Source organism: Chlamydomonas reinhardtii, chromosome 16, assembly GCF_000002595.2.
Source record: "Chlamydomonas reinhardtii strain CC-503 cw92 mt+ chromosome 16, whole genome shotgun sequence".
Classification (NCBI taxonomy): Eukaryota; Viridiplantae; Chlorophyta; class Chlorophyceae; order Chlamydomonadales; family Chlamydomonadaceae; genus Chlamydomonas; species Chlamydomonas reinhardtii.
This window is the reverse complement of record NC_057019.1, coordinates 5,776,351-5,793,163: the sequence shown is the minus strand read 5'-3', so window position 1 is coordinate 5,793,163 and position 16,813 is coordinate 5,776,351. Positions and strand designations below refer to the sequence as shown.

General features: G+C 63.2%; 4 protein-coding genes across 4 annotated transcripts; 1 reads left to right on the top strand and 3 right to left on the bottom strand.

The window, feature by feature from the left end:
• Nucleotide 1: 1 nt before the first annotated feature.
• Nucleotides 2-5,633, bottom strand: CHLRE_16g678300v5 (uncharacterized protein). The gene is made up of 5 exons (XM_043071354.1): nt 5,063-5,633; nt 3,039-4,973; nt 2,036-2,889; nt 1,555-1,873; nt 2-1,365 (listed from the first exon to the last, which is right to left on the bottom strand). Exons 1-5 carry the CDS (start codon nt 5,177-5,179, stop codon nt 1,015-1,017), a joined length of 3,576 nt encoding a protein of 1,191 aa, XP_042916055.1. The 5' UTR covers nt 5,180-5,633; the 3' UTR covers nt 2-1,014.
• Nucleotides 5,634-6,185: 552 nt separating this feature from the next.
• CHLRE_16g678350v5 (uncharacterized protein) lies at nt 6,186-10,463 on the bottom strand. The gene is made up of 7 exons (XM_043071356.1): nt 10,263-10,463; nt 9,830-9,954; nt 8,709-9,586; nt 8,296-8,392; nt 8,005-8,081; nt 7,478-7,677; nt 6,186-7,061 (listed from the first exon to the last, which is right to left on the bottom strand). Exons 1-7 carry the CDS (start codon nt 10,327-10,329, stop codon nt 6,982-6,984), a joined length of 1,524 nt encoding a protein of 507 aa, XP_042916054.1. The 5' UTR covers nt 10,330-10,463; the 3' UTR covers nt 6,186-6,981.
• Nucleotides 10,464-10,531: 68 nt separating this feature from the next.
• On the bottom strand, nt 10,532-12,943 carry CHLRE_16g678400v5 (uncharacterized protein). Its single transcript, XM_043071357.1, has 3 exons — nt 12,748-12,943; nt 11,936-12,422; nt 10,532-11,609 (listed from the first exon to the last, which is right to left on the bottom strand). Exons 1-3 carry the CDS (start codon nt 12,859-12,861, stop codon nt 10,639-10,641), a joined length of 1,572 nt encoding a protein of 523 aa, XP_042916053.1. The 5' UTR covers nt 12,862-12,943; the 3' UTR covers nt 10,532-10,638.
• A 109-nt stretch (nt 12,944-13,052) lies between these two features.
• Nucleotides 13,053-16,809, top strand: CHLRE_16g678450v5 (uncharacterized protein). Its single transcript, XM_043071359.1, has 8 exons — nt 13,053-13,557; nt 13,706-13,804; nt 14,165-14,271; nt 14,546-14,690; nt 14,784-14,853; nt 15,008-15,118; nt 15,305-15,426; nt 15,614-16,809. Exons 1-8 carry the CDS (start codon nt 13,207-13,209, stop codon nt 15,830-15,832), a joined length of 1,224 nt encoding a protein of 407 aa, XP_042916052.1. The 5' UTR covers nt 13,053-13,206; the 3' UTR covers nt 15,833-16,809.
• The last annotated feature ends 4 nt before the right edge of the window (nt 16,810-16,813 follow it).

The window sequence follows — 16,813 nt, the reverse complement described above, 5'->3', positions numbered from 1 at the left end:
CACGTTACATCCCTCAACACTTTTCCGTACGTACGTCTACCGACTTGCCGTCAGTCCTCCCTGATGCTGCGGCGCTCAGCCCAGTTTCAGCTGTACAAAACCGACACCCCCTTGTCCGTGTCCGCGCATGACGCGGCTGCTTCATGTAGGCACCATGTTGGTCTGCCGGTTTTGCGTTGTGGATGTGTAATACGTTCCGTACAATCAAATGGGAGCGCTACAACTTAAGAATTCCACCAAGCGGTGGACAGCAAAACGGCACACGAACATGGCGCCGCAGCGGTCCACAACCGGAGCAGGTGGGCCTTGTATGGGTCCGTCTTGCGCCCCCCACTGATCGCAGCCCCTGCTTCATTTATCCAGCAGCCTGGCCAAATTTTTGATGCCGCCTAAGCATGGAGTTGCCACGCCCAAATGCGTGTTCACCTCCCGCGGCCCCGTGCGCACGCCTGTCCACCTCGCCTCCAGCACGTATCTAAAATGTGAACCCATTTTGCCAACGCACCTCCAGCAAGCTGGACGGTAAGCTTGCCTCACAGGCCCACATGAAAGGCCCAAGTTCATACCGATATAAGCATTCTTGCCCTCCATTATGTGCACTTGAGCATGTTTGCATTGCAAGCCCCGTGGGCACACATCCCCACCAACACGAGCATAACGCATCGGGTGCGTGCGCTTGCTTACCTATGTGAGCGACCCACCCGGTAGCCGCACCCAATTTGCAGCATGAGCACCGGCTGCTGCCATTAAAGTAAATTAGTACGGCTCTTACCCCTTTCCTTGATTGCTCTTGAAACCGTCACAACGCCAACACGCCCTGTGTGCACAACGTGATCACGTTCCCTTTACAGCCCTTCAGCAACGCATACGGTAGTACGCCACTCCTGAAATCAACTTCGGCAACAAACACTACAACCAGACTACTGTACCTAACTGGACGACTCCGCATCGAGTCAGCAAGTGCAGGTGTGCAGCCTTATCCCGCAGCCGTACGAGCCGTATCCATGCATGCACCTATTCAGCTTTCGGCTTATGCGCGTCCACGACGCCGGCGGTGGCGGCCGCCACTGGACTGCGAGCTACACACGCTTCGCCGCCGCCAGCCTCCTTCCAAGCAGCCAACGCGCCTGCTGCCGACGCTGCGCCTGTGCCTGCGCCCACGGCTTGCTGGCGCCACTGGTGCCGGATGAAGCTCACCCTCAGGTATGCGTGACACAACAATGTGGTGATGACCGCCACCGCCGACACGCCAAGCGAGGACGCGAGCGCTTCAGACGGGACGCTCGTGACGCCGGTGCGCAGCATGACTGCTGTGGACGGCAGCACGCGAGCTGCCATGACCACGGCCGCGGTGCGGAACGGAAGCTGCGTGCAAAGAAGGGCGGTTTGGGTGAGTGGAGGGTATGAGGAAGCCGGGCCCAGCAGTGGAGGGCATGGAGGTCACCCGAATGCGGTTGTCATGGCGCATAGAAGCACAGGCAACACACCCGATAGCATGTACTAAGATTATGAGATTTGTTGCGGGGACGAAGCTTTGGCTTCAAGGAGACTCACCAGACACGATACGGGCATGAGGACGCCCTCCAACATAACCACGCCGAGGCCGCCCTGGTACTGCTGCGCCTGGCCAGTCACGACTGGCAGTCCCGCCGCCACCAGCGTCTTCACCAGCAGGTAAAAGAAGTACCGCACCAGCTTGGCGTCTTGCACGAAGCGCACCCACCCGGCGGGGGGCAACAGCAGCCACGCGCAAAGAGACACGATGCCGGGCACCGCGCCAATCATGAAGGGCAGGACGCCCCACTGGAAGAGGGTGCCGTCCGCAGCGAACCGAACAATCATGCCCACGAATCCCACAACCTCCACCACATGACTGCGCAAGTGATGAAATGGATGGGCAAAACGGCACAGGTAGTCAGAAGCACAGCAGGAGGCACGAGGCAGGGCGGTGGTTCAAAGTGTATTCAGGTGCGGCAGCAGCATATGCAACAGCGATGCATCAGCGGCTAAACCCAATCTACGAAATGCAACTCACATGAAATGCTCCTGCGCAACGGCCCACGGCGCCAAGAAGCGCTGAAGCCGCGCCTCCTCCTCGTGACTGCTTCGCTCCAGTCCCACCGTTGCCTTTAGCGCGTATTGCCACAGCCCAAGGAGCCCCGAGCCCGCCTCGTCCGATGTCTGCCTGCCTGCCGCAGCTCCTTCCCCGAGCACGCCGAGCACGCCTCCCGAGTGAAGTGTGCAGGTCTTGACACCCGCTGTGCTGGCGCAAGCCGGCACCTCGGCGTCTCCTCGCGGCATCGCCTCTGAGGCGGAGCCGGCGGCGGCGGCGTCAGCTACGTCCGGCGCGCCGTAACCATCGTCAAGTGACGCGCTCATGCGCTCCAGCCCCACAGCAAGCCAAGTGGCAGTAGCAGGCAGCCCCACCCCCTGAGCGAACGCCAGCAGGTGTCTCCCCAGGTAGAGTAGCTGAGCCGACGGCAGCCGCTGCGGTAGCAGCGCCGGCTGTAGCAGGGTCTCTGCCTCTGCTGCCGCTGCCAAAGCAGTAGCAGCAGCTGCTGCAGCAGCAGCGGCCTCGGCAGCCTCCGCCTCCGCCTGCGCCCACACCGCCATGTCCAAAAGCAGGCTGTCAAGGACGGAGGCCTGCTGATGAGCTGCGGTGGCAGTAGCATCAGCGTCAGCAGCCTCGGCGGCAGTAGCAGCCTCAACGAGCGCGGGCGTGCTGGTCAGTGCTGCCTCCGTCCGGAGTTTTGCTACCGCCGCCGTCATGGCGCCCAGCTCGGCCGCTGCCGCAGTGGCGGCGCCGCCGTTGCCGCTGCTGTCTCCGTCATCCCGCAGCGCCATCAGCGGCAGCACCTCGGCCGCGCCGCCCTCCCATTCGAGCTCGGCCTGCACAGCAAGCACCGGTGCACGGTCGTCAACTACCGTACTGGTAGTCTTGAACCCTCACGGAACTCAGTGCACCAAAGTCATGTGAGCAAATGGAATTTCATGTGCTCAAGATGACAGCACACATAGACAGCGCGACAACCACTCACCAGCACGGGTCCAGGCCGCCGGGGCATTGCCACTGCCACACAAAGCCGGTAAAGCTCCTCGCCAGTGCCACTGCTCTCCGCTGTCTGCGAGGCTTCCGCTGCTGTTGCACAATCTGTAGGCTCGGCAGCCACGGCAGCTGGTGCTCCTGCGCCACCACCGGCGTCACCTGCTGACGATGCCGATGAGAGGGCGCCGGCGGCGTCGCCGTCGCCGTCGCAGCGCACAAAGTGCACCACTCGCGTGAGCAGCACTTGGTTGTGCGCGCGCACCAGCAAAGACGGCGGCGCGAGCGCTTGCTGCGACGCTTCGTTGGGCTGCGGTGGCTGCTGGGACTCCTGGGGCCGCTGCGGCCGCCGCCGCGCAACCACGGCGTGTAACAGCACCTCCGGAGCTCCTGCTGACGACGTGTGGTCACCTGACGGCGAGCACGGCGAGAAAGGCGGCAGCAGCAACACGCGCGGCTGCAACGCCACAACACGCGGAGTGGCTGCAGGCGCGACGCCACCTCCTTGCTGCAGCCGCAGCTGCGCTCCCGGCTGCTGCTGCGCTGGCGACTGCGGCTGCTGCAACTGTCGCAGCGGCCCGCCGCCCACGACCCGCACACGCACCTCCACACCACCCACCGGCGTGCCGGGTAGCACCACCGACGCCACCGCGCCTCCAAGCTTCTCCTGCTGCTGGTGCTGCTGGTGCTGCTGGTGCTGCTGCTGCTGCTGGTGCTGCTGCCACCCACCGGCCCCGCCAGAAGCCAGCGTTGCGGCCGCGGCCGCGGCAGCCATGTCCTCCTGCTTCACGGCATCTCCAAGCCCGAGCGCCTCCACGACGGCCTCCACCGCTGGCACAACCGCATCCAACCAGTCTGCGGTTGCCGCCGCCGCCGAGGAGGGCGGGGCCACGCTGCTGGGACATGAGGCCTGCGCGGCTGCGCCACCAGCAGCTGACGCGGCTCCCGCCCTGAATACTTCAGCTGTCCACGCAGCCCCATCCATGCCCTTCGGGCACATTCCGGGGTGCGGCAGAGCCACCAGCATGTCCATTGTTAGCTCCACGCAGCCGCGCCGCACGCACACGCCCGCCAGCCGCACACAGCCAGCCCCGCCCGCCGCCGCAGCTGTTGCCGCTGCTGCCGCCGCCTGGCCCTGCAGCTGGCCCAGCAGTTGCTCGGTCCCCGGCGCGCCCGTACAAGAAGAGCTGGTGGGCGGAGTGCCCTGGCGCTGAGAGCCGTGCCACCGCCAGCCATGCTGGTACTGAAGCTGGTGCTGGTCGTGCTGCGGCTGTGAGTCCGTCCCCGGCCCTGACAGCACCAAGTTCTCCAGGCGCCGCGCCCAGCCTGGCGCCAGCTGCTCCGGCTCGGCACCATGGATCTTGTATCGCACACTGACAAGGGCGACGCAAGGCGACGCAGTGGACGGCAACAGCAGCGCAGCAGCGGCCCCCACCCTGCTAGGTGATGTGGAGCGCCTTGCCGTTGCTGGGTGCGTCCGCCTAGGCTGCCTTTGGCAGGCAGCAGCAACAGAGGCGGCAGCGCGCCATTCTTGTCCGTAGCTCTTGTTCAGGACCAGTCTGATAGCTGTTGCTTGGGAGGGCAGCTGGAGCTGCGTCACTAGGGCCCGCGGTGGCGGCAGGCCGAGAGCCGCCGCACGCAGCCGCGCGCACAGCAGCGCGCGCGCTGCTGGCCTGTAAGCAGCCTTGCCGCAGCTGGCACCGTCATAGCTCGTAGGAGCAGAGTAGCGCACAATCAAGGCAGCCGTGGTGGTCGGGCGCTCGTCACCAGAGTCGCAGGAGGACTCGACGGCGTGGCAGCAGCTTAGTACGGGCGTGATCGTCCGGTGGCGGCACGGTGTGCACGCTCCCACCACCGCCCCCAGACGGAGAGGAAAGGGCCATAGGGCCACAGCAATATTATGTGCAAATCCCAAGAGCAGACCCAGGACCTGGGGGGTAAACGCAGGGAGTTCTGGTGAGCTGACGGACGAGCGTGGCCGGCAGTACAACGTCCTGACACCACCAAAGCTCCACTCACCGCGCTCGCAAAGGCTGTCCAGCTGGTGTGTGAAAAAGTTGCCCATAAGTTGGGCCCGGTCAGCGGTGTCGTTGAAGGCTTGCTTGTAACAACAGGGTGCAGGGCCGGAGTGCTCATGAAGTATGCGCAGCTTCAGTCCAGACGTCCCCGTAGCGCTTGGAGATATATACAGCAGTCACTGCCTACCAATGATTCTGTGCGAGCAGCATTTCCAGCAGTGAAGCAAGGCTTTCGTAGTCCCTCGATATCACGAGTGCGCGAGGTTCCAGATGATATTGTAATGTTTATCGAAGAATTCAAGAACCCTCGACAGATTGTATACAAGTTACTTCTGAGGCCTGAGGCTTTGGGTCGCAGACAGCCAGACGCAGACTCATGCAGGTCGCTTCGGCGCTAAATCGCAAGCTGATCCTGGACGCGAACGTTGGTATATAGAAGTATACTTGTAGTCTTGATCTTGCGGTGTGGACAGCGCCAAAACGGCGGCACGCTGAAAGCCTCGCAAAGGTTACTACCGCGCAGATGAGCCAGTCCAAGCGCTAACCAAGCCAAGCCGCAAACCAACGTGAAGCCATGCGTGATTTAAACTGTTATACATTGTACTTCAACAGCCAGACGAGGGTTTGGGACGTATCACCCATGCCACGTGCACGTTCACACCCTTGGTCAGGGGCGCCCGCCGCCTTGCAGGTAAAGGCCCCCGCGGTGCCCACCCGCGCCCCTTCGCAGGTCATGCGGTGCGAACGGGCAAACCCATACCCTACGTGTGCAAAACCTGGAATATCGCTCTGCGCGGGCCTACTTCCATGTGCGCGTTGTGAGTTATGAAAGCGGCGGGCAGGCGGCCCGGCCACGGGCGAGTACGATGGGACAGGGAAAGGTGGCAGGTAGGTTGGCGTAGTCCCGTAGTGTGCAGCGTATTCCCAGACCCCAACATTCAGTTTGCAACGTGAAGGCAAAATTGCGTGGCTGGTATAACGCCGGAGTTACTGAAGTAACTGAACCGATACATCGCTGACTTGCTAGCGGGCTGGTAGTTCATCACGCTCAGGGCACCCGGCCAGGCTGTGGGCGAAACCCACGTTCCCAGCAACAATATCTCCTAGAAATGGACCTTGGATGATATCTTGAGATGCCTTTTGACCAGCTACCCTGCTACACAGGCGATAGTACCCGACACACTGGCCAGGGGCGGATGCAATTGCGGGTCAGCGGGTGGCACGTTTCGGTGCAAAACACATGCTGCTGCTAGAGCGCATTCTCAGGCAGAGGGGTGCCTTTTGCACCTTTGCAAGCAGGCCAAACGGGGCGTGACACCTGAGTTGCTCACCCCGGCCCCTGCAGCCCTGATTGTGACAAACCAGGGCCCATGCCCGGGCCAGATAACACTCTTTCGCTCTGGGCTCGCTTGCAGTGGACAAACCTTCAACCCCCGCAGCCAGGTACGCCCCTCCACTAGACCTGCTGGTTCCACAACAGGCAGCAATTGTCGTCCACAATCACAACTTTCCAATGCATTGCAGCACAGTACTTATAGAAGATGCTGAAAGAACGAATGCGCACGGTATCAAGCCAATCGTACAAAAGACAAGGGCCCCTCGCCCAAGATCCGTTCAAAGTTGCCGCGCATTTATGCAACCAGGGAACCCCTGCATGCGCAACCGTGCAGGCTTGCTAGGATGCTAGATCTCCCCCGCGCACCCCAGCCGCATCACCAAACGACGCATCAGCAACCACTGCAGAACCCCCACTAACTCAACGTTGCCAAGGGCGTCATGCGCTTGCGCACCCGTCCATCCACCACCGCACACCCATGCTCGCAAGAGCTCTCTTGCTCATGGTGCGCGCACACGCACGCGTGGGGGTACCGTATGTATATGTGTCAGTGTGCGCATGGGCGAAGGCACTCAATGGGCGCATCAGTGGGCGCGTGAGGACGAGCTGATGTTGCTCGCCTCGTTCGGGAACAGGCTGTGGACAAATTCCAGGTAGTCCACACCTGCGTGGTGGGGGTGGTGCATCCCAGAGCGCAAGCGCAAGCGAGTGAGGATTGCACCAAAATCGTATGTTGTAACACGACGGAAGAAAAGTGAGTGTGCGGCCTTGTGTGGGTGCTGCTGAGTGGTGATGGGTGATGGTAGGGATAATGGGTACTGGTGGGCGATGGTGGGTGATGGTGGGTGACGGTGCGTGGGGGTGCATGCTTCGGTGTATGGGCGTTCAGACCAGGGCGCAGGATGCTACGGTACCTGCATCAGCCCGCTTTTCCCCCCCTGGCCCTCGGCCTCTCCTCCCCTTACCCACGCACCCACCTCCTGCTGCATCGCTCGCCATGCCCACAACCCATAATTCACGCGTCCCACTGTGACTGCAACTGCAACCAGCATCTCCACCTCCCTGGAATCCCAGCCCTACCTCCGTTTCCGTCCTTGTCAAATGTATGCATCATGGTGTCCAATACGTCACGTGTCACAAAAATGCCCAGCGCGTTCAGAGCGTCCTCAAGCTCCTCCAGGCTCAGAGCGCCGCTGGCGTCGCGGTCGATGAATTTGAATGCATCGATCAGGCGCTCGATGCTGACGGCCCGGCCGCAGCGCTTGAGCTTGAGCTTGTTCCTGAGGACAGGGGAGGAGATGGGCGCGGAGGAAAGGGAAAGGGAGGGAGAGTGTCAGGTGGCGCTCGTGGCGGCAGGACGAAGGGAAGGAAACACGGGCGCGCCAAGTGACTTGCTATCCTTGCCGCTCCGGGTCCGCCCTTACCAATACCAGCCTCGCTTCCTTATGCCACTCGCCCTGACCACAGGCGTCCTGCCCTTGCCATAAGTACAGGGCTTTTGCCCTCGCCCCGACCAGGGCCCCCCCGGCTAATCTGGAACCGTCCCGAAGGCAAGCCGCCAGGCAACCCATTGCAGTCAGCCCTGCCGTCTTGAATCTGGGACTCACATGGCGAGCTGCACGGCCATGTGGATGCTGCCGATCTCATTCACGTGCTTGGGACGGCCGTCCTCGCCGCGTGTGGCCTGCACGTCACAGGGCCGCGGAAGAAACAGTTGCACAAGTGTTACTTCACCCACCCCTCATGAAGACCCCCTTCACGAGCCGCGTTCCTCGAAACGCAACCAGCCCATCGACGGAACGTGGTGAGTACGGCACATGTGCCTGCCTGCACTACGGCCTACCCCGCCATCCCAGCCCTCGCCACGCCCAAGCCCAGCGTCCTCGCCACACGCGCACCTGCACGTATAGCTTGATCAGCTGCTCCATCTGCCGCTCCACCACCGGGTCCACCCAGCGCTTCACCGTGGTGTACCCGTGCCCCTCCGGGTCCAGCCTGGGAAGGAGGGGGACGGTCGGAGAGAGGGCAGGAATGAAAAGGTAAGGAGGCATCTGACGGGACAGGAGGGTGTGATGGAGCACGAGGAGAGTGCGCATACCCGACCCGCTGGCTTTGGGCTCGCCTGGCCACAAGCTGCTGCTGCCGCTAGCCTGACAGCCTACGTGGCGCCCTGCTGACAACGCCCTCCCAATCCTAGCGCACGAGCCCCCCCAGGTTCCTGGGCATTGGAGAGCACCATTCAGTACCTCACAAGCCCACCCGGCCATCCACCCATTCCGCCACTGTCCAGCCACATCAAGCGCCAACTCACTGGTCAAACAGCCGCCGCGCCTGCGTTGGCCGCATCCCGATCCGGCACGCCGCCTGCTCGAACGCCGAGTACGTCAGCCGCCCGCTGTCGTACTCATCCAGCTCCTGAAACACGCTGTACATCATGCCACGTGTCACCCGGAACCCGCCCAGGCGGTTGGCCTCCGCCGCCGCGGCCGCCGCCGGCGACGTCTCTATGAGCCTCTTGGTGACGGTGTGCCGGTAGCCGCCGCGTAGCGGCGAGGCGTTCCCAGGCAGGTTGGTACGGCCGGTGGCTGAGAAGCTGCTGCTGCCGGTGCCGAGGTGGGAGCGGGAGGGGGGCGTGCCAGGCGGCGGCCCCATGCGGCTGCCGGGGCGTGCGGACAGGTTTAGATCCTGCACCGACAGCGCGGTGGCGGGGCGGGAGGGCAGTGCGCCGCCCAGGCTGAGCGCGCCGCCGGAGAAGCGCACGCCCGAATTAGCTGCAGTAATGTTGTGCTGTGGTGAGAGGAACCCCGCCGATGGCCCCGTCCCGGCTCCGGCTGTACCGGTCCCGGCTTCGACGTCAGCAGTAGCTGGATTGGGCACAACCAGATGCGGCAGGCTGCTCTGTATCCCTGAGGCGGCTGCAATGCCGCCGCCGCCCCCGGCGCCCCCGCCGCCGCCTCCTCCTCGCCCCTCCCGGTGGTACACGGGCTCTCCGGATAGGAGCACCGGTGTGTGGCAGCGCAGCGGTGGCGTGGAGATGGAACGCGGCGGCTGAGGCCCCGGTTGCAGGGCTGCAGCGGGCAGGCGGCCCTTGGGTGTCAGGGGCTGGGGCGGTGGCTGGAATGGCCCCATGCCCATGCCGCGCCCCAGAGTGCCGAGGTGCCGCGATGCCAGGCTGCGCAGTGCACCCACCTGTATCGGGGTGGAGTCGCCACGGGTTTTTAGTGTTGGGGGACGGGTCACGTTGCTATGGTGTTGCGGACGTTGGGCGAGGGAGACGGACTATGCAGCGCGTGTGCCCAGCGCGCGTGTGAGGGCACGTGTATGGCAAGCGTGGAGCACGGTCCAGCACCTTGGCGGCTAGTGGCTCGATTCTACAGCCCTTGTATGTATGCCAGCATGTGCGCGATGCGCGGGTTGGGTGCGCGCGCTCACCTCCTCCGCGTTTCCGCGTGATGCTCCCGCTGCTGGCGTGGCCAGCCGGGACCCCGCAGCTCGCCGCTGCGACTCCTGCAGGGCCTGCTCCACGAATATGCCTGCCGTTTGTGGCGCATAGTTTCCTGCAAGGCGGAGATATGCGTGCATGTAAAGGTTAAGGCAGGTTGTGAGGTGCGGCGGCACCGCGGCAACGGGTGGCGAAGGGTTTGGGTCCGCTGAAGCTGTCAGCTTGTCATTCGAGCCGCAGCACCTACGACAACTCAGCGTACAGCTCACTGCCGCTATTCACAACAATATCCTCAAGAGTCGGGCGAAAGTGAGCGGGCTCGCCTAACCGCGAGCATGCATGTTTGTAACTGCGGGCTTATACTTTCCAGGAATCCTATCAAAGCAGAGATGACTATCACTGCAATGTTGCTTAAAAACTGACCTGTCAGCACCGACGGAGACGGCAGGCGTGCCGCGAATAGCGAAGAAGCTAGCAGCGTGTCACCCATCTTATTGCTTTGAGTCTACGTGCTACGAAACCATCTGCAAGAAGTCGCTGTGCTGGATTACACGCTGACCGCGGCCTCAGAGCACGGACACGAAGCACTGTAGAGGCTTGCGCAAATGTATCATTCGAATACTCTATAAATGTAAGTAGTACATACGAGGTGCTTTGGAGCGCACGCGCGCACAGGTCGCGATACACATTTCATCGTTACTCGCTCTAAGGCTTGGAGCAGCGTGGCCTGTCCAGCGTGCCTTTGTCCATCCCTCGCCACCCCAGCGGACCCGCTACTCGTTGCCTCCAGCCTGCCTCGCTATGCGCCACCATCTCGCAGCTCATACAACACCAAGAACTTGCTGATCGCAGCGACCGCGACAAACTCCTTGCCGTCAAGCCCCAGCGTGCACAGCTGGTTCACCTTCCGCCCGTGACACACCTCCGCCAGCACCGCAACCGCGCCCTCCTCCTGACCCGTCCCTTCCCCGGCCCCGTCCGTGCCGCTCGCTTCCCCCTCCACTCCCCCACCACCCGCTGCAGCGCCGCCCTCGCCCTCATCTTCTGCCGCCGGCGCGGGCGGCCGCGGCTGCCAGGGCGGCGGCAGCAGCGGCCGCCCGGCCGCCCGCGCCCCCAGCGCCGCCCGCACGTCCCACACCACCACTCGGCAGTCCTCTCCACCCGAGTACAGCCGGCATGTGGAGGAGGCGACTGCTTCCGTGGACCCTGCTGCGGCTGCCGCCGCCGCCGCCCCCGGCGACCAAGCCACACTGCACACCGGTAACGTGTGCCCCCCTACGTCCCGGTCCAATACCAGCGGCAGCATCACACCGCCTCCTCCACTCCCACCCTTGCCCTTGCCCTTGACCGTGCCTCCACCTCCTCCGCCGCCGCCTTTTCGCCCGCCAGCCGCCGCTGCTGCCAGCACCGAAGTCGGCCCGGACGACCCACTGGCAGCGCTGCTGACGTCAGCATCCAGCACCACGACGGCGCCGTCGCCGCGCGCCGCCGCCAGCCAGCCGCATCCCGGCCGCGACTCCCCTGTCGGCACAGCTACCTGGTGTACGAACGGCGGGTTGAAGATCTGGCCGCCGCCGCCGCCGGCTGCGCCCGGCTGTGCCGCCAGCGCCGCCATGTCCCATCGGTCAATGCATTTGGGTCTTGAGAAGTCGTACTTGGCAATGGTGGAGTCCAGCCCGCTGGAGAGCAGGTCCCAGGGTTTGTGCGGGCGGAAGGCCACGGACGAGCATAGGCTGCGGTGCACGTTGCGGATGCCCTTGTACTGCCTGCCTGCAGCCGCGTGCACAACAAGAAAATGTATGCTTGGTTTGGGTTTTGGTTGAGGTTGGACAGGCGATTGTGATAGAGTTGTTGGAAGGACCTGCCGGTCAATACGGGGGATGATGCCCTTAATTTGATGAGGCCACACAGCAGCTGCCGATTCGTGAGCAGCGACCGCCCCACCGCCGCCGTGCAGCCGGCGGCAGCCCGGTGCGACACTGCCGCCCCGTTGAGACCCACTGCACTTACCGCCACCATTATGTAGACACGCACCCATACGCACATACACACGCACCCAAACACACACACCCAAACACATACGCGCCCACACCCACCTGCCACCAGGTCGTACACCTGCACCTCCCCGCCGTCGTCGCCCGCCGCGAGGTAGGCGCCACGGCAGTTGACCGCCAGCCCGTTGACCTCCTCCCGCGCGCCGTCGTACGTATGTACGACAGAACCTGGCGCTCGTAAATCCAACTGATAGACCAGCGAGCCGGCGGCTGCGAACAGACCGCTGGCGCCGTCGCCGCCGCCGTCTACTGCTGTCGAGGAGGCTGCGGAAGAGGGCAAGACTGCGATTGCGGTCACTGGCGCCGGCTGCCCATCCGCGCCTTTGAGCGTGAGCGCGAGCAGAGGCTTGCTGCCGTCCGCTGCCGCGGCTGTCGATGTTGATGTTCGTGCAGGTGCCGAGGGAGCGGCGCCCTGCCTGTTGGCTGAGGGTGCTGCCGCCCCGCCGCCAGCGGAGCTGCATGCGCCAGTGCCTGCCGCAGCATTTGAGGTGGCGGCCCTCCTCAGGTCGTGGATGAGCAGTCGGCCATCCTGTCGGACGTGACGGGTTGCGGGGCAGAGAATCTTTTGGACATGTGCGCAGGGCATGGCGCTGCTTGTTGGTCTAGCCTGTCATGCTGCCGGCTCAGTCGTCAAGCTGACGCCGGCACTCCTGCCGTGAGCCGCAACGTGCCGTGTCGGCGCCGGGAGGAATGCCCTGCTCAGCCGCCTGCCCGCAGCATCCATCGATCCCAAGCCACTTTCCAATCAAATCGTCCCCGAGCTGTCGAGGCTGCGGGCACAGCACTTGCCAGCGTGCGGGTCTGGGTACCATCCCTATAACGTTCCAGCGCTCTCCCCGTCCCTGGCCCCTCACCTCATCGCCTGACGCAAGGAGCGAACCTCCTAGAGAGGCACAGCTCAAGACTGCTGCTTTATGACCCTTCAATTTGAATGCCGCGCTGAGCCCGCAGCCGTTTGCGGCTGCCATCGTTGCCTGCACCAGGAGGTGGGCGCCTTATAAATTTGTATTACTTTGTCTTGCTGCAGGTTATGCGTACGTTTTCTGTGAGTCTGGGTGAAAGTAGCCAGCTAATTGCAGGGCACGAATGGAATACGCCCGAACCAAGTAAACAAAAGCTAGACCAGTGTCGTTAATGTATTGTATACGCTTTGAATGATATTATGACATACCTACTTGGGCAATGTTAGCGCAACTGCAACGAATGCAAATGTCAGTGATCAGTGATTGGTCCGTCTCGTTGCTTAGCATCGCAGTTTGCTCGAAATTTTCATGTTAGCTTGTCGACACATAGCCGCTTAGCCGACTTGCCAGATGCAAGCCGGCTTGCGCACACAGTCGGCATCGTTCTCGGCAGGCGCAACCCTTCCGCCGTTCGTTTGCCCGGTTGTTTCCTTTGCTAGCGTACATCATCATATAGCTAGCACTCCGCCATTATTCGACGGCCTTGCGTGCTTTGGGCGACAGCGACACGGCGCCCGAGCAGTAACGGTAGCAGCTGCCGAGGGCGGGGGCACTGGCGGAGGCAGTGGGGCGGCTGGCCGTGGGGGCGGCGGAGGCAGCCATGGTGACGGCGGTGATAATAACGGCAGCGGCAATCAACGCCCGGGACGCCGGCGATGGGGCCTGCCTGCGCTCCTGGGCGCCGGGGCCTTTTGCTACCTGGTGCGTACGCGGAGGGGCGGGTGGCGGGGTCTGTTGCCCGCCATGCACTGCTGTGCACGTGTGCAGATATACGGTTGCTTGCTGCAATCCATGTGTGATGCATACACAAGACTCTGTAACGTGTGCGTGCCTGGTACACATGGCGCAGGGCGGGTTGTGGGTCGTCGCCAGCGTGTGGGACGCCTGGCTTGATGCGACCAGCCCGCGTGTGGACATGTCGGCCGCAAGCGTCAGCGTCATTATCCCGGTGCGGGGCGTGTCGTGGTGTGGCAAACCGTGATGCGGAATGGCTTGGCGCATACCAAACTGAAAGCGCACGGCAGGGGTCTCGAGGCGGTGCGGTAAACGGGCCTGCTTTGCGGCTGACACCTGAAACCGGCGGCCTTCCTTGCGCGTCGTATCTCGGTATCTGTAGTCATCCGACGCACACTGCCGCGTTGGCGCGCATCTTTCATTTCCCACTGGCCGTATAAGTGGGCTTGGGCTTGAATTTGGGCTTGGGCTTGGGCTTGGGCTTGGCTTGGGCTTGGACTGGCGATTGGGCTTGAGCCTGGGCTTGGGCTTGGGCTTGGGCTGACAACCCTCGCCTCCCCCACCTGCTGCACAGGCCATAAACGAGGAGCGTGTGATCGGCGACACGGTGCGGCAGGTGCTGCGTGAGTGGGACCCGCCGCCGCTGGAGGTCATTGTGGCGGACGGCGGCAGCACGGACGGGTGGGTGGCAAGTGCCAAGCGTGACGAGGGAAGCGGTGTACGGTGTTCAGAGACATGGACGGCAAGATGGGGGAGGCGAGTGTGGCTGGGGAAGAGGAGCAAGAGGAGCATGGGCGCGGCGCTTGCGTGACGTACCGGCTGTGGTGCGGTCATCAATGGGGATGGGACCATTGGGTGTGGACCCGAGGGAGCTTTGGAGGGCTTGAGAGAGCTGTGCTCCACAGGCGTACAACGCTTGATGGAACCGGGTGTCTGCCCCGGTTGATGTATGTAGGACGGTGGAGGCCGCACGCAAGGCAGGCGCGAGGATTGTGCGCTGCGGCCGCGGGCGCGGGCTGCAGATGAATGCCGGCGCGGCGGCGGCGGCCGGCCAGCTCCTGTTGTTCCTACACGCGGACACTCTGCTTCCAGTAGACGCAGTAGGTAGTGGGATTTGAGTGCAGGCGGTCATGGCTGTTCGTGCAGGCCGATAGGGGAGATACCTGCCAATACATCCTGTCTTTTATTTGCAGGTTGCGTGCGTACGAGAAGACTTCTCAATACCGCGGACCGTGCTGGTTGGCTTCCAGCCGCTTATAATAGGTGAGAGCCTGAGAGTGCATTTGTTTCTAACAGTAGGCGGCTTGCGTCACGCATTGCTGTGGATCGCAACTGCAGCAGCTAGCCGGGCACGTGCCGGCATACCGGTACACGCAGCCGAGTGTGCTGCACCCCCGTGGTTGCACCACCGGTGCAGACGGCGGGCGGCCCATGTGGTTTAGCACCTTCAACAACTGGGCCAAGACGTACTACGGACCCATGCTGCTGCGGCCTGCCAGCTACGTGCGCGGCCTGAGGATCATGTTTGGTGAGCGCCGTGGTGCCGGGTGTGGGGCGCATGTGCATGTGCAATTGGGCATGGGGCATGGGGGCGGGCGCAGGTGTGCTCGCGCCTCCCCATCAGCCTGCGGCACCCTGTAGAACTCAGTGGGAGGTCGCGATGCCCCGCATGCCTCTGCCCGCCTGCCACTACCTGCCGCGGCCCGCCCGCCAGGCGACCAGGGCCTGTGCTGCCGCGCCGCCGACTTCCGCGCTGTGGGCTGCTACCGCGCCGCCCTGCCGCTCATGGAGGACGCCGAGCTGTGCCTGGACCTCCACAATGCCGGGCCACTGCAGGTGGGTGGGTGGGTGGGCGCGGAGGTGTCGATGGGTGGGTGAGTGCGTTGGGGGCACAGACATGCAGACTCGGAGACTCCTGGGGCCAGGAGAGTTGGGCCGCCGAATTGGGTGCGGTAGGCCAGGGGCACGAGCTCTGCACACATCTCTTCTGACCAGCGCCACTGCCGCCGCCCACCCGCCTCAGGGCCACGGCCACAGCCGCAGCGGCAGCGGCTGCGGCGCCCGCGGGCGTGTGCGCATGCGGCAGGACCGGGCCGCCGCCACCAGCGGCCGGCGCATCGCGGCCTGGGGCGAGCTGCGAGCCAACTGCATCTTCGCCTACATCGCGTTGTTGTGGCTGGGGGGCGCCGCGCCGGAGGAGCTGCGCGCTGTGCAGAGGCGCCTGTATCACGACATCCGGTAGGCGGTAGAGATTGTGTGTGCGGCTCGAGGGTGGCAGCGCGGAGGCAGGATAGCAGGACGGATGTGGCGCCGGAGGACGGGGACATAGGATGTGTATGATGCGGACGGTGGGTGGTGCGCCTCCTTGCAGCTGTGTCGGGGTGTGGTGGGCCTGGCATGGGACCGGACGCAGTGCGGCGTGAAGTTCTGAGAACAGGACGCGGCATGCGGGCGTGGCGTGCGTTGTGGTCGACGCGCGCGCAGTCTTGCTGCTGGGCATTGATGGCTCATGGCGTGATTGGCGTGCAGCTGTGTGGTTTGCGTGCGCTTTTGCAAAGGGTGTTTACGTATACCGTACTCTGCAGCTGGTGCCTTTTGTGAGTGGATCAAAAATGTCAAGTGTGAAGCGGGAGCTGGCTCGAGCGGCCCCTGCCGCTTGGATCACGATGCGGCCAGCGGCTAAGGATGTGATGCTGACTCTGCGACTCTGGGCATGAGCAACCAGCTCGCAACCGCTCGCAAACGCGACTGAGGGTGCGTGGCCGACTCCGCGCCGTCCTGTGAGACAACTATTCTTATTTCCTTGTTGTTTATCCGAATGGCCGCCACTACATGAACCCAATGTGTGCGACTTCATGGGTCCCGCGCTGCGCTGCAGTTAGTGCAATTCCGTGATGGAGTGCGCGCTGCTCTTTATGACTGGTCACGACGCCAGTGCATCAACTCTAGTCTTAGGCTTATTACATGTTTGAATAATAGACTCCATGGGTACCGCACTGCGCGCCTGCCTGTGTAGTATTGCGCGCGGGCGTCGCCTCGACGGATGTAGCTGGCTCGCTAGCTCCAATTTAACATAGTAGTCGACTTCTTTTCGGCGGTGCTTAGGCCTGGCATGCCGGCTTGGTGGTCAGCTTGCTTTGGTTTGGGGGCAAAAGCTCGCGGTGACCATGACGCAGACCGTCAGAATGTACATGGCGGAGCGTATAATCGAGACAACAACTTG

Excerpts from the sequence above, each read along its gene's own strand:
- CHLRE_16g678300v5 (XM_043071354.1), bottom strand. The coding sequence starts at position 5,179 with ATGAGCACTCCGGCCCTGCACCCTGTTGTTACAAGCAAGCCTTCAACG. Across the intron at positions 2,890-3,038 it reads GGCGGCCTGGACCCGTGCTG|GCCGAGCTCGAATGGGAGGG; the intron begins GTGAGTGGTTGT and ends CTTGCTGTGCAG. Across the intron at positions 1,366-1,554 it reads TCATGCCCGTATCGTGTCTG|CTTCCGTTCCGCACCGCGGC; the intron begins GTGAGTCTCCTT and ends CTTTGCACGCAG.
- CHLRE_16g678350v5 (XM_043071356.1), bottom strand. The coding sequence starts at position 10,329 with ATGGGTGACACGCTGCTAGCTTCTTCGCTATTCGCGGCACGCCTGCCG. Across the intron at positions 9,587-9,829 it reads CACGCGGAAACGCGGAGGAG|GTGGGTGCACTGCGCAGCCT; the intron begins GTGAGCGCGCGC and ends ACCCCGATACAG. Across the intron at positions 8,393-8,708 it reads GCGCGGCGGCTGTTTGACCA|GCTGGACCCGGAGGGGCACG; the intron begins GTGAGTTGGCGC and ends CCTCCTTCCCAG.
- CHLRE_16g678400v5 (XM_043071357.1), bottom strand. The coding sequence starts at position 12,861 with ATGGCAGCCGCAAACGGCTGCGGGCTCAGCGCGGCATTCAAATTGAAG. Across the intron at positions 12,423-12,747 it reads TCCTTGCGTCAGGCGATGAG|GATGGCCGACTGCTCATCCA; the intron begins GTGAGGGGCCAG and ends CACGTCCGACAG. Across the intron at positions 11,610-11,935 it reads GGTGTACGACCTGGTGGCAG|GCAGGCAGTACAAGGGCATC; the intron begins GTGGGTGTGGGC and ends ACGCGGCTGCAG.
- CHLRE_16g678450v5 (XM_043071359.1), top strand. The coding sequence starts at position 13,207 with ATGCAAGCCGGCTTGCGCACACAGTCGGCATCGTTCTCGGCAGGCGCA. Across the intron at positions 13,805-14,164 it reads GCGTCAGCGTCATTATCCCG|GCCATAAACGAGGAGCGTGT; the intron begins GTGCGGGGCGTG and ends CCTGCTGCACAG. Across the intron at positions 15,427-15,613 it reads ACAATGCCGGGCCACTGCAG|GGCCACGGCCACAGCCGCAG; the intron begins GTGGGTGGGTGG and ends CACCCGCCTCAG.